At 48.2% G+C, this 14,957-nt stretch overlaps 1 protein-coding gene across 5 annotated transcripts in view; it reads left to right on the top strand.

The window, feature by feature from the left end:
* The window catches only part of ptgr2 (prostaglandin reductase 2), a 96,456-nt gene that overhangs the window by 22,703 nt on the left and 58,796 nt on the right, over positions 1-14,957 (top strand). For all 5 annotated transcript variants that reach the window (XM_038782207.1, XM_038782227.1, XM_038782190.1 and 2 more), the window contains exons 2-3: positions 739-814; positions 13,725-13,843. In XM_038782207.1, coding sequence (XP_038638135.1) covers positions 775-814; positions 13,725-13,843 — 159 coding nt within the window. In that variant the 5' untranslated portion in view covers positions 739-774. The remainder of the gene's footprint in view (positions 1-738; positions 815-13,724; positions 13,844-14,957) is intronic.

Genomic DNA, 14,957 nt, shown 5'->3' with positions numbered 1-14,957 from the left:
TGTGCGAGTCTTCAGACTTCTGTACCTTCTGCCTGATGGAAGGGTCTGGAAGAAGGCAATGCCTGGGTGGGAGGGGTCTCTGATAATGCTGTCTGCCTTCCTGAGGCAGCGGGAGGTGTATACAGAATCAATGTGGGGGTGGCAAGCTTGTGTGATGCGTTGGACTGAGTTCACCACAGTCTGCAGGTTCTTGCGATCTTGGACTGAGCAGTTGCCATGCCAGGCTGTGATGCAGCCGGATTGGATGTTCTCGATCGCACATCTGTTTCCTTTATTAAGATTCAGGACCCTTGCCTCAGAACAACTATGAACAACTACGGTGCTCAGGACCCGGATTGGGTCACTGTTCCTGTGGAGTTTGCACATTCTCCCCATGTCTGCGTGGGTTTCACCCCCACAACCCAAAGGTCTGCAGGTTAGGTGGATTGGCCACACTAAATTGCCCCTTAATTGGGAAAAAAAGGTAATTGGGTACTCTAAATTTATTTAAAAAAAGAAAAGAAAAAAAAGTTTGCACATTCTCCCCGTGTCTGCGTGGCTCGAAGGGCCCAATGGCCTCCTGTATCTATTTACTATGTTTCTATGTCAATTGATTCAGTTGAGGTGTGGGTATCACACATTGGAAAAAACGGCAAAGTTCAAATCACTTATTTTCATTGCAGACAAAAGCCCAATTCTGTTTTTTTTATGGACACCTTTTATAAAATCAAACACACCGTTTGCATCTCATTCCCTCAGGTCAACAATACCTTCGATCAGGTTTTTAATTCAGCGATGGGGTCGATTCAAAAAGTTGTATTAAACTTCCGGCCAGGTGAGTGTAATTTTAGCAACACATTAATTTGCTTGTTTTTTCTTTATGTAACACATTCTGTACGCAGAATTAACAATGACAGAGACTGGCTTTAAATAGGGCAGCACAGTGGGTAGCACTGTTGCTTCACAGCTTCAGGGTCCCAGGTTCGATTCCCGCTTGGGTCACTGTCTGTGTTGGGTCTGCATGTTCTCCCCATGTCTGCGTGGGTTTCCTCCGGGTGCTCCGGTTTCCTCCCACAAGACGTGCTGTTAGGTGAATTGGACATTCTGAATTCTCCCTCTGTGTACCCGAACAGGCGTCGGAATGTGGCGACGAGGAGCTTTTCACAGTAACTTCATTGCAATGTTTATGTAAGCCTACTTGTGACAATAAAAGATTATTAATTAAAAAATACAACTAATTTATTGGGGCAAATTTTACAGTCGCGCTCGCCGCGGGAATTGTAGTGGGCAGGATGGAAAATTTGACAGACCATTTAAATGTCCATTCGCCTCAGATGGGAATTTCTGATCTTGGGGTGGGCTCGACTATTCCTGCCCATAGTGTCTTTAAATAAATGAAATGGTTCTTCACAGAAACGTAATCAGGCAGAAAATCACACAGGACTCAAGTCGGAGATATTCAGACAGGTGACCAAAACCTTTGTCAAAGCAGTGAGTTTTAAGGAGTGTCTTAAAGGAGGAGAGAGAAGGAAAGTGAAATGGGGAGGAGATTGCAGAGCCCAGGGTCCAGGCAACTGAAGAATTTGCCCCCAATGATGGTGCGATGAAAATCAGGGATGTGCTAAGGGTCAGAATTAGAGCACAGATATATGAGAGGTATCATAATTCACCACACGGGACTTACTGGGTGGGGATGATTGTCTGGATGGAAGGGGCTGGTTTAGCTCACTCAGCTAAATCGCTGGCTTTTAAAGCAGACCAAGCAGGCCAGCAGCACGGTTCGATTCCCGTACCAGCCTCCCCGAACAGGCGCCGGAATGTGGCGAGTAGGGGCTTTTCACAGTAACTTCATTGAAGCCTACTCGTGACAATAAAGCGATTTTCATTTTCATTGTCTTCCCAGTCTCCCTCGTTAACAAAGAAAATTATAGCACAGGAACAGGCCCTTCGGCCCTCCAAGCCTGTACTGGTCATGATACCATCCTTGGCCAAAACACTCATTACTTCCTAATACCGTTTCCCTCCATATCCATTCTATCTATGTGTTTGCCGAGGTGCCTTTTGAACGCCGTTAATGTATCTGCTTCCACAATTTCCCCCAGGCACTCACCACCCTCTGTGTAAAAAAAAACTGCCTCACACATCTCCTCTAAACCTTGCCCCACGGACCTTAAACCTATGCCCCCTGGTGACTGACCCCTCCACCCTGGGAATGAGTGCCTGCCCATCCACTCTATCCATGCCCCTCATAATCTTGTAGACCTCTATCAGGTCATCCTTCACCCTCCGTCGTTCTAATGAAAACAGTCCGAGTCTATGCAGCCTCTCCAACACCCTCCAGACCAGGCAACATCCTGGTAAAGCTCCTCTGCACCCTCTCCAAAGCCTCCACATCCTCTGGTAGTGTGACGACCAGAATTGTGCACAATATTCCAAATGCGGCCTTACCAAGGTTCTTTCAATGTAGCATGACTTGTCAGTTTTTACACTTGCTGCCCCGTCCAATGAAGGCAAGCATTCCATATGCTTTCTTGACCACTTGTGTTGGGAGGGCTTAAACTAATGTGGCAGGGGAATGGGAACCGATGCAGGAAGTTGGAAGGTAGTAAAACAGGGACAGAAGCGAAAGGAAGTAAGGGGAAAAGTACAAGGCAGAGAAGACATATTCAAAAATCAAAAAGGGCGATGGTACAAGGTACAGTGACTGAGGGGAGCTCAGTGAATAGGCCCAGTAATACTAAAAGGAATAAAACTTGAGATGTTAAGATTCAAAACAGAGGTAAAAAACCCAACAGTAGTGTACTTTACCTGAATGCTCGCAGTATTCGGAATAACGTAAATGAGTTGATGGCGCAAATCATCGTGAATGACTATGATTTAGTGGCCATTACTGAAAAATGTTAAAGGATGGTCACGACTGGGAGTTAAATATCCGAGGGTATCAAACTATTCGGAAGGAGAGAGTGGATGGTAAGGGAGGTGGTGTTGCTCTGTTATTTAAGGATGACATCCGGGCAATAGTAAGGGAGGACATCGGTGCTATGGAGGATAAGGTTGAATCCATTTGGGTGGAAATCAGGAATAATAAGGCGAAAAAGTCACTGATAGGAGTAGTCTATCGGCCACCAAATAGTAACGTTATGGTGGGGCAGGCAATAAACAAAGAAATAACTGATGCATGTAGAAATGGTACAGCAGTTATCATGGGGGATTTTAATCTACATATCGATTGGTTTAACCAGGTCGGTCAAGGCAACCTCGAGGAGGAGTTTATAGAATGTATCCGCGATAGTTTCCTAGAACAGTATGTAATGGAACCTACGCGGGAACAAGCGGTCCTAGATCTTGTCCTGTCCTGTGTAATGAGACAGGATTGATTCATGATCTCACAGTTAGGGATCCTCTCGGAAGGAGTGATCACAATAAGATGGAATTTAAAATACAGATGGAGGGTGAGAAAGTAAAATCAAATACTAGTGTTTTGTGTTTAAACAAAGGAGATTACAATGGGATCAGAGAAGAACTAGCTAAGGTAGACTGGGAGCAGTTGAGGAACAGTGGAGAACCTTCCAAGCGATTTTTCACAGTGCTCAGCAAAGGTTTATACCAACAAAAAGGAAGGACGGTAGAAAGAGGGAAAATCGACCGTGGATATCTAAGGAAATAAGGGAGAGTATCAAATTGAAGGAAAAAGCATATAAAGTGGCAAAGATTGGTGGGAGACTAGAGGACTGGGAAATCTTTAGGGGGCAACAGAAAGCTACTAAAAAAGCTATAAAGAAGAGTAAGATAGAGTATGAGAGTAAACTTGCTCAGAATATAAAAACAGACAGTAAAAGTTTTTACAAATATATAAAACAAAAAAGAGTGGCTAAGGTAAATATTGGTCCTTTATGAGAAGGGAGTTTTAATAATGGGAGATGAGGAAATGGCTGAGGAACTGAACAGGTTTTTTGGGTCGGTCTTCACAGTGGAAGACACAAATAACATGCCAGCGACTGATAGAAATGAGGCTATGACAGGTGAGGACCTTGAGAGGATTGTTATCACTAAGGAGGTAGTGATAGGCAAGCTAATGGGGCTAAAGGTAGACAAGTCTCCTGGCCCTGATGGAATGCATCCCAGAGTGCTAAAAGAGATGGCTAGGGAAATTGCAGATGCACTAATGATGATTTACCAAAATTCACTAGACTTCTGGGGTGGTCCCGGTGGATTGGAAATTAGCAAATGTGACACCACTGTTTAAAAAAGGAAGTAGGCAGAGAGCAGGAAATTATAGGCCAGTGAGTTTAACTTCGGTGGAAAGGGAAGATGCTGGAATCTATCATCAAGGAAGAAATAGCGAGGCATCTGGATAGAAATTGTCCCATTGGACAGACGCAGCATGGGTTTATAAAGGGCAGGTCGTGCCTAACTAATTTAGTGGAATTTTTTGAGGACATTACCAGTGCAGTAGATAACGGGGAGCCAATGGATGTGGTATATCTGGATTTCCAGAAAGCCTTTGACAAGGTGCCACACAAAAGGTTGCTGCATAAGATAAAGATGCATGGCATTAAGGGTAAAGTAGTAGCATGGATAGAGGATTGGTTAATTAATAGAAAGCAAAGAGTGGGGATTAATGGGTGTTTCTCTGGTTGGCAATCAGTAGCTAGTGGTGTCCCTGAGGGATCCGTGTTGGGCCCACAATTGTTCACAATTTACATAGATGATTTGGAGTTGGGGACCAAGGGCAATGTGTCCAAGTTTGCAGATTACACTAATATGAGTGGTAAAGCGAAAAGTGCAGAGGATACTGGAAGTCTGCAGAGGGATTTGGATAGGTTAAGTGAATGGGCTAGGGTCTGGCAGATGGAATACAATGTTGACAAATGTGAGGTTATCCATTTTGGTAGGAATAACAGCAGACGGGATTATTATTTAAGCGATAAAATATTAGAGCATGCCGCTGTGCAGAGAGACCTGGGTGTGCTAGTGCATGAGTCACAGAAAGTTGGTTTACAGGTGCAACAGGTGGTTAAGAAGGCAAATGGAACTTTGTCCTTCATTGCTAGAGGGATGGAGTTTAAGACTAGGGAGGTTATGTTGCAATTGTATAAGGTGTTAGTGAGGCCACCTCACTTTTCAGTTTTGGTCTCCTTACTTGAGAAAGGACGTACTGGCACTGGAGGGTGTGCAGAGGAGATTCACTAGGTTAATCCCAGAGCTGAAGGGGTTGGATTATGAGGAGAGGTTGAGTATACTGGGACTGTACTCGTTGGAATTTAGAAGGATAAGGGGGGATCTTATAGAAACATTTATAAATTATGAAGGGAATAGATAGGATAGATGCGGGCAGGTTGTTTCCACTGGCGGGTGAAAGCAGAACTAGGGGACATAGCCTCAAAATAAGGGGAAATAGATTTAGGACTGAGTTTAGGAGGAACTTCTTCACCCAAAGGGTTGTGAATCTATGGAATTCCTGGCCTAGTGGAGCAGTTGAGGCTCCTTCATTACATGTTTTTAAGGTAAAGATAGATAGTTTTTTGAAGAATAAAGGGATTAAGGATTATGGTGTTCGGGCCGGAAAGTGGAGCTGAGTCCACAAAAGATCAGCCATGATCTCATTGAATGGCGGAGCAGGCTCGAGGGGCCAGATGGCCTACTCCTGCTCCTAGTTCTTATGTTCTTTCAAAGATCTGTGGACCTGTATGCCCAGATCGCTCTGACTTTCTATATTCCTAAGTGTTTTGCCATTTACTGTCTACTTCGTTCTATTTTAGACCTATCAAGATGCATTACCTCACATTTGTCCAGATTAAACTCCATTTTTCATTTCTCCACTTTAATTTCTACCCAAGTCTCCAACCTATCTATGTACTGCTGTATCTTCTGACGATCCTCAACACTATCTGCCACTCCACCAACTTTGGTATCATCCGCGAACTTACTAATCAGACCAGCTACATTTTCCTCAAAATCATTTATGTATACTACAAACAGCAGAGGCCCAAGCACAGATCCTTGTGGAACACCACGAGTCACAACCTTCCATTCAGAAAAACACCCTTCTGCGGCAACACGGTGGCGCAGTGGATGGCACTGCGACTACGGCACTGAGGACCCGGGTTCGAATCCCGGCCCTAGGTCATTGTCCGTGTGGAGTTTGCACATTCTCTCCGTGTTTGCGTTGGTTTCACCCCCACAACCCAAAATATAGAACATAGAACAGTACAGCACAGAACAGGCCCTTCGGCCCTCAATGTTGTGCCGAGCCATGATCACCCTACTCAAACCCACGTATCCACCCTATACCCGTAACCCAACAACCCCCCCTTAACCTTACTTTTATTAGGACACTACGGGCAATTTATCATGGCCAATCCACCTAACCCGCACATCTTTGGACTGTGGGAGGAAACCGGAGCACCCGGAGGAAACCCACGCACATAGGGGGAGGACGTGCAGACTCCACACAGACAGTGACCCAGCCGGGAATCGAACCTGGGACCCTGGAGCTGTGAAGCATTTATGCTAACCACCATGCTACCCTGCTGCCCCTTAGGTGGATTGGCCACACTAAATTGCCCTGAGTTGAAAAAAAATAATAATTGGGTACTCTAAGTTTATAGAAAAAGAAGAAAAACACCCTTCTACTGCTACCGGCCTGGGACGAGATACCAATGGTTCTGATATCGTACCTCCTACACCACCAGTTTAGCCACGTGTTTAACTCCTACCTCTAGCCTCACTGGCACGTGGCACAGGGAGTAATCCTGAGATTACATCGCTGGAGGTCCTGCTTTTTAGCTTACTGCCTAACTCCCTGAAATCCTTCTGCAGGACCTCATCACTCTTCCGGCCTATGTCGTTAGCACCTATGTGTACTACAACCTCTGGCAGTTCACCCTCCCCCTTCAGCATGTCCCTTGACCCTGGCACCAGGGAGGCAACATATCATCCTGGAGTCTCTTTCACGTCTATTGAAGCAACTATCTGTGCCTTTTACTATAGAGTCCCCAATAACAATCACTCTCCTGCACTTTGCCCTCCCCTTCTGAGCAACAGAGCCAGTTGTAGTGCCACTGTTCTAGCTGCTGTTGTTTTCCTCTGATCGGCTATCCCCCACAACAGTATCCAAAACGGTACATTTGTTAGAGAGGAGGACAGCCGCAGGGGATTCCTGCACTGACTGCCTGCACCTTCCAGTGGTCACCCATCTGTCTGCCTGCACTTTGGATGTGACCACATTTCTATAACTCTATCTATGGGTGCAATTCTCCGACCCCCCGCAGGGTCAGGGAATCGCCCGGGGCCGGCGTAAATCGCGCCCCCGCCGTGGCCGGAATTCTCCGCCACTCGGGAATCGGTGGGAGTGGGAATCGCGCCCCACCGATTGGCGGGCCCCCGCGCGGCGATTCTCCGGCTCACGATGGGCCGAAGTCCCGCCGCTGTCAGGCCTCTCCCGCCGACGTGGTTTAAACCACCTCTGTGCCGGCGGGAGCAGCCGGCGCGAGCGGGGTCCTGGGGGTGGGGGGGGTGCAGGGCGATCGGACCCCGGGGGTTCCCCCACAGTGGCCTGTCCAGCAATCGGGGCCCACCAGTCGGTGGGCGGGCCTGTGCCATGGGGGCACTCTTTTTCTTCCGCTGCCGCCACGGCCTCCACCTGGCGGAGGCAGAAGAGACCCCCTCCACCGCGCATGCGCCGGTGGTGACGTCAGCAGCCGCTGACGCTCTGGCGCATGCACGGACTCACGCCGACCGGCGAAGGCCTTTCGGCCAGCCCCGACGCTGGGCGGCATGGCGCCAAAGGCAGTCGGTGGAGCAGGAGCCACTCCGGCGCGGGCCTAGCCCCTAAAGGTGGTTGGTGTCACTCCGCTCCGCCGGGACCCACCGCCCCGCCGGGTAGGGGAGAATTTCGCCCTATGCTTCTCAGTGCATCCAACTACCGCTCCAACCGATCCATGCAGTCTGTGAGGAGCTGCAGTTGGGTGCACTTCATGCAGATGTAGTTGCCCAGAATGCCTGCGGTGTCACGGATCTCCCACATCTGCCAATTGAAGCATTGCACCCCACTCAACCCCATTTCTAGCTCTAATTAATTATTGACTAACCAGTAATTTATAACCAGTAATTTAATACGGATTCAAGTTTAACATAAAACACAGATTCAAATTTACCAGCTTCCCTCTTATCCAATCGGATCACAGCCTTCCTGTGAGGTCACTTTCTGTCCCACCATCACCCCCCATTCCCTCTTAGGGTCCCTGACCGTCAAATTCCAACCATCTTACCCAGACTGCTCTTGGCTCTCACCTACATTACCCAGACTGCTCTTGGCTCTCACTACCTTACCCAGACTGCTCTTGGCTCTCACCTACCTTACCCAGACTGCTCTGTGCTCTCACCTACCTTACCCAGACTTCTCTCTGCTCTAACCTACCTTACCCAGACTGCTCTCTGCTCTAACCTACCTTACCCAGACTGCTCTGTGTTCTCACCTACCTTTCCCAGACTGCTCTGTTCTCTCACCTACCTTACCCAGACTGCTCTCTGCTCTCACCTACCTTACCCAGACTGCTCTGTGCTCTCACCTACCTTACCCAGACTGCTCTCTGCTCTCACCTACCTTACCCAGACTGCTCTGTGCTCTCACCTACCTTACACAGACTGCTCTCTGCTCTAACCTACCTTACCCAGACTGCTGTCGGCTCTAACCTACCTTACCCAGACTGCTGTCGGCTCTAACCTACCTTACCCAGACTGCTCTCTGCTCTAACCTACCTTACCCAGACTGCTGTCGGCTCTCACCTACCTTACCTAGACTGCTCTCTGCTCTAACCTACCTTACCCAGACTGCTGTCGGCTCTCACCTACCTTACCTAGACTGCTCTCTGCTCTCACCCACCTTACCCAGACTGCTCTCTGCTTTCACCCACCTTACCCAGACTGCTCTCTGCTCCAACCTACATTACCCAGACTGCTGTCGGCTCTCACCTACCTTACACAGACTGCTCTCTGCTCTCACCCACCTTACCCAGACTGCTCTCAGCTCTCACCTACCTTACCCAGACTGCTGTCGGCTCTCACCTACCTTACACAGACTGCTCTCTGCTCTCACCCACCTTACCCAGACTGCTCTCAGCTCTCACCTACCTTACCCAGACTGCTGTTGGCTCTCACCTACCTTACCCAGACTGCTCTCTGTCTCACTACGTTACTGATGTGACCATCAATTCACTCAGAACACGATTGGAAGTAAACTGTGGTTTTAATAGTCTTACAACTGAGCCTGCCTGCGACCAGAAGAACTGAGGGCAATCTCACACGTGGAATCTCACACTATAAAGTGCTGCAGCACTTTATAGTTCTGGTAGTGGGAGGGGCCATGGGCGGAGCCATGGGCAGAACGAAGGGTGGAGCCCTGTACAAGCTCCTCATCTCCCCCTATGGGCAGAGCCGCGCAATGGCTCACAGACAGAGCCCACAAGGACATAATACTATACAATACAATACAGTGTGAATTACAATACAGTATGAATTCACCACATTCACACTCTGTAAAAAAATCAAGTCCGGCGGGGGTGACGGGTCTACAAGTTGAGCCGGTCCGGTGGCCGAGTCGTCCTTTGGGATCGGCGGAGCACCGGGGTTGCAGCCTCTTCGGGTGGCTGGGTGGTGACGGTCGGTGTGGGTATTAGGGTGAACTCCGGGGGTGTTTCGGTCCGAGCTTCATTCCTGACCGGTGCGACGGGCGAAGGGGGGCGCAGGAAACCTATAGGCGCGGGAGTGCAGAGCGCGGGCAGGGAACCTATAGGCACGGGGGCACAGGGCGTGGGGGGTCGGGTGGGGTGTAGTGTGAGGGGTACCTCGGCGGTGGTGGTGGTAGTGGTGGATCCTGCAGGCACCATGTCCCGGAGGGAAATGGTGTCCTGACGGCCGTCGGGGTATTCAATGAAGGCGCAGTGGGGGTTCGGGTGAAGCAGTAGCACTCTCTCTACTAGCGGGTCTGTTTTGTGTGTCCGGACGTGCTTCCGGAGGAGAACCGGGCCCGGTGTCCTCAACCAGGATGGGAGCGAAGCCCCCGTGGTAGTGCCCCTAGGGAAAACAAATAATCGTTCGTGAGGGGTCTGGTTGGTGGCGGTGCATAGGAGGGACCTAATTGCATGGAGCGCGTCGGGGAAGACCTCCTGCCAATGGGAGGTCGGGAGATTCCTGGACCGGAGGGTCAGTAGGACGGTCTTCCAGACCGTCGCATTCTCTCTCTCCACCTGCCCGTTCCCCCTGGGATTGTAGCTGGTAGTCCTGCTTGAGGCAATGCCCTTGTCGAGCAGGTACTGACACAGCTCGTCACTCATGAAGGACGAACCCCTGTCGCTGTGTACATAGCTGGGGAAACCAAACAGGGTGAAGATGCTGTACAGAGCTCTGATGACTGTGAGGGAGGTCATATCGGGGCATGGGATAGCAAACGGGAAGCGGGAGAATTCGTCGATGACGTTAAGAAAGTATACATTTCGATTGGTCGAGGGGAGTGGCCCTTTGAAATCGATGCTCAATAAATCATCAGACCTTGTTGTGTTTTTAAATCAATAATTCTCCTTGGGTTTCTTTTGCAATATTTTGAAGGTGGTACAAATTACTCATTTTAAAAGTAGCTGATCAAGTGTTCATTTAAACAGCGACTTTAGTTTGCAATGAAGTGAAATGAATCTGGAGGCAAGGATGCATGAAGGTGGCACAGCGTCTACAGAAAGGATTGGGGGTACGATATTAGCTTGGATTGAGAATTGGTTAGCAGACGGCAGCAAGATAGCGCAGTGGTTAGCACTGCTACCTCATGGTACTGAGGACCCAGGTTCGATCCCGGCCTCGGGTCACTGTCCGTGTTAAGTTTGCACATTCTCCCTGTGTTTGCGTGGGTTTCGCCCCCCACAACACAAAGATGTGCAGACTAGGTGGATTGGCCATTCTTAATTGCCCCTTAATTGGAAAAAAAATTAATTGGGTACTTTAAATTTACTTTAAAATAGTGAATTGGTTAGCAGACGGGAAACAGTGTAGCAGCAATAAACGGATATAGGTTGAGAGGCGGTAGATTCAAAACTGAGATGAGGAGGAATTACTTCCCGCAGAGGGTACTGAATTTGTGGAACTTGCTGCCCCATAGTGCGGTGGAGTCTGAGTCATTAAATGGTTTCAAGGAGGAAATCTGATTGAATGGCGGCGCAGGCTCGAAGGGCTGAATTGCCTATTTCTGCTAATAATTCCTATGTTCCTGTGTTTTTTGAAGTTTGCTGATGCCACAAAACTTGGTGGGAAGTTGAATGATGAGTAGGATGTTAAGTGGCGTCAACGTGACTTAGACAAGTTGAGTGAGTGGGCAAACACATGGCAGATGCAGTATAACGTGGATAAATGTAAAGTTATCCACTTCGGATGGAGAAACAGAATGGCAGAGTATTAATTAAATGGTGATATATTGGGAAATGTTGATGTACAAAGGGACCTGGGTGTCCTTGTACACCAGTCACTGAAAGCAAGCAGGTAGGTGCAGCAAGCAGTTAGAAAGGCAAATGGTATCTCACCGTCATTGCAAGAGGAGCTGTACAGGGCCTTGATGGAACCACACCTGGAGTATTGTGCGCAATTTTGGTCATTGCTTGAAGGCAGCGAAGATTCACCACACTGATTCCTGGGATAGCAGGATTGGCGTATGAGGAGAGATTGGGTCAACTAGGCCTGTATCCAGTGGAATTTAGAAGAATGAGAGGGGATCTCATTGAAACGTCTAAACTTCGGCCAGTCTGGGCAGACTGGATGCAGGGATGCTATTTCCTCTGGCTGTGGGGGTTGAAAACAAGGGTTCACAGTCTCAGGATATGGGGTTGGTCATTTAGGTCTGAGATGAGGAGAAATGTCTTCACTCACAGGGTGGTGATTCTGTGAAACTCTACCACAGAAGGCTATGGAGGCCAAGTCACTGAATATATTTAAGAAGGAAATTGATGTCTAGACTCTTAATAGTGTCGAGGGTTATGGGGAGAGTGCAGGTGTATGGTGTTGAAATAGAAGATCACCATGTCTGCATGGGTTTCGCCCCCACAACCCAAAGATGTGCAGGTTAGGTGAATTGGCCACACTAAATTGCCCCTTAATTGGAAAAAATAATTGGGTACTCTAAATTTATTTTTAAAAAGAAGAAAAAGAAATAGAAGATCAACATCTATTTCATGTTGAGTGGTGGAGCAGGCTCGAATGGCCTGCTGCTGTCCTATTATCTACGTTTCTATGTTAACATAAACGGGCCATTCAGTTCTGCAGGTCCATACCAGTGTCTAAGTTCCACAGGGTCCTCCACCCACCCAATCTCATTTCATCCTCAGCAATACCTTCAACGCCTTTCTCGTTTATCTATCTTCTCCTTCATTGCATCTATGCTATTGCTCTTACCTATCCCTGTGGTAGCAAGTTCCATATTCTCACCACACTCTGGGTAGAGACGTTTCACCTGAATTCCTTGTTTGATTTATGAGTGACTGTCCGACCCCCTCCCCCACCCTCAACAAGCAGAAACATCTTCTCTATATCGACCCACATGTGGAATTGCAGAGTGATTTTTTGTGTAAGCACTGCAGCTCCAGCCTGTAACTGCTAGTTATCTCTGTCTACGTCAATACACATTATCGAAGGGCAGCACAGTGGCCTAGTGGTTAGCGCAACCGCCTCACGGCGCTGAGGTCCCAGGTTCTATCCCGGCTCTGGGTCACTGTCCGTGTGGAGTTTGCACATTCTCCCCATGTCTGCATGGGTTTCGCCCCCACAACCCAAAAATGTGCAGAGTAGGTGGATTGGCCACGCTAAATTGCCCCTTAATTGGAAAAAATAATTGGGTAATCTAAATTTATAAAAAAAAATACACATTATCGCTGGCCCAACAATTCTAATCCTCTCCTCCTGAGGAGTCGTGTCTATCCACCCTCTGTTCACTTGTCCATTCTTCATGTGTGAGCCTTCACTGTGAACATGAGGGAGCCATCGCAATTAAGCCCACTGATGAATGAAATGAAATGAAAATCGCTTACTGTCACAAGTAGGCTTCAAATGAAGTTACTATGAAAAGCCCCTAGTCGCCACATTCCGGCTCCTGTTCGGGGAGGCTGGTACGGGAATTGAACCTGCGCTGCTTGGCCTGCATGGTCTGCTTTAAACGCCAGCTATTTAGCCGTGTGCTAAACCAGTCTCCAGGGGAACATTGCTGGCATAGCAGGCAGTGCCCATTTTGTGTCCCCACAGCCACCTGCCAACTGAGCAACCTGGGACTGCCATGCTTTATAGTTTTTAAAAATTCACTCTTCAGATGTCGGCTTCACTGGCAAGGCCAGTATTTCCTGCTCACCTTTAGTACACCTGACTGGCTGGCTATAACATTTTAGAGGCCAGTTACCAGTCAGCCCAGGCCAGATAAGGACAGCACATTTCCTCTCCTAAAGGACATCACTAAACCTGTTAGGCCTCTAAAACACCCCACAGCTTCCTGTCACTTCTGCAGATGCCAGCTTCCTTATTTCCAGATTCCAATTCTCAAACTGCTGTGGTGGGACCTGAAGGAGTGTTTCTTGGATTATTAGTCCAGCAACATCACACCCTGTGATCCACGTAGCTCAGTGATTTGGCAAAGAGTTATCTGGGAAGTTGGTATTGTGTCCTGGAATTGATCTCTGGAAAGGGGTAACCGTGTTCCCTCTTGCTTCTTCCATCTTTAGGGAAGAATGGGGAGCCAGTTGCTGAGAATTTTAGGACAGAAGAGGGTTCTCTGCCTCAAGACTTGCAAGAGGGGCAGGTGAAAGTCTGCACCAAATGCCTGTCTGTGGATCCTTACATGGTGAGTACACATCCCCTTTGGACTGTTAGGCTGCAAGGGTACATAGTAATGGCTGAAAGAACATAAGCCATGGAATTCGGCCATCTTACTGCACTGGAGGAGGTCATTGCCTATCATGCCTGTGTTAGCTGTTTGAAAGAACAATCTAATTTGTCCCACTCCAGTGCTCTTGCTTCATTGCACTGCAATTATTTTCCTTTTCAAGTATTTACCCAGTCTCGTTTGAAAGTAAATTTTCTATTGACTTCCACCGCAGTGCATTCCACATTGTAAACTCACAGAGTAAGCGCTTTCTTATATTCCAGCTCCCAGAGTAGCATTGAAGTGCAAGATCACTACCCATGATATTGGCATTCCTGTTTGTGTGGACGGCAAAACCTAAACACTAATCTGCCTAGCAGATCATGCCAAACTTGTGTGTCAAGACCTTCCTCTGTGTGTCCCGTCCAATTTAGTTTTTCACTGGTACCTATTTTACTGTCTAATTTTATACTGATGGTTTGCCTTGTTTACCCATACATTTTAAATTCACTCATCAATGTGGGCGTCACTTGGTGTGGTAGTCACCACTGTTGTATGTACTGCATATGAGGTGTATTACGGTAAGGGTACAGGGGTAGATCCCTGCCTGCTGGCTCCGCCCAGTAGGCGGAGTATAAATGTGTGGGCTGTCCGAGCTTTTTCAGCAGCAGCTGCAGGAGGCTACACATCTCTGCGTAATAAACCTCGATTACTCTCTACTCTCGTCTCGTCGTAATTGATAGTGCATCGATTTATTACGCAGAGATTTTATAACGATGGATCTCCACATCAAGCCTGATCGCCTGCAGCTGCACCCTCAAGCAGACAACACGAAGTTGGCCTTCGCCCACTGGCTATCTTGCTTTGAAGCCTACATCGGATCTGCGACAGAACCACCCTCAGAGGCACAGAAGCTCCAGATCCTCTACATGAGGCTGAGCTCCGATATCTTTCCCCTCATCCGGGACGTGCCTACCTACGCTGAGGCCATGGCGCTACTGAAGGAGAACTACACTCAGCAGACCAACAAAATCTATGGCAGGCACCTCCTGTCCACGCGGCATCAACACCCCGGTGAGTCTGTGGAAGATTT

This window comes from Scyliorhinus canicula, chromosome 2 (genome assembly GCF_902713615.1).
Source record: "Scyliorhinus canicula chromosome 2, sScyCan1.1, whole genome shotgun sequence".
NCBI lineage: Eukaryota > Metazoa > Chordata > Chondrichthyes > Carcharhiniformes > Scyliorhinidae > Scyliorhinus > Scyliorhinus canicula.
This window is presented reverse-complemented; position numbering and strand designations above follow the sequence as displayed.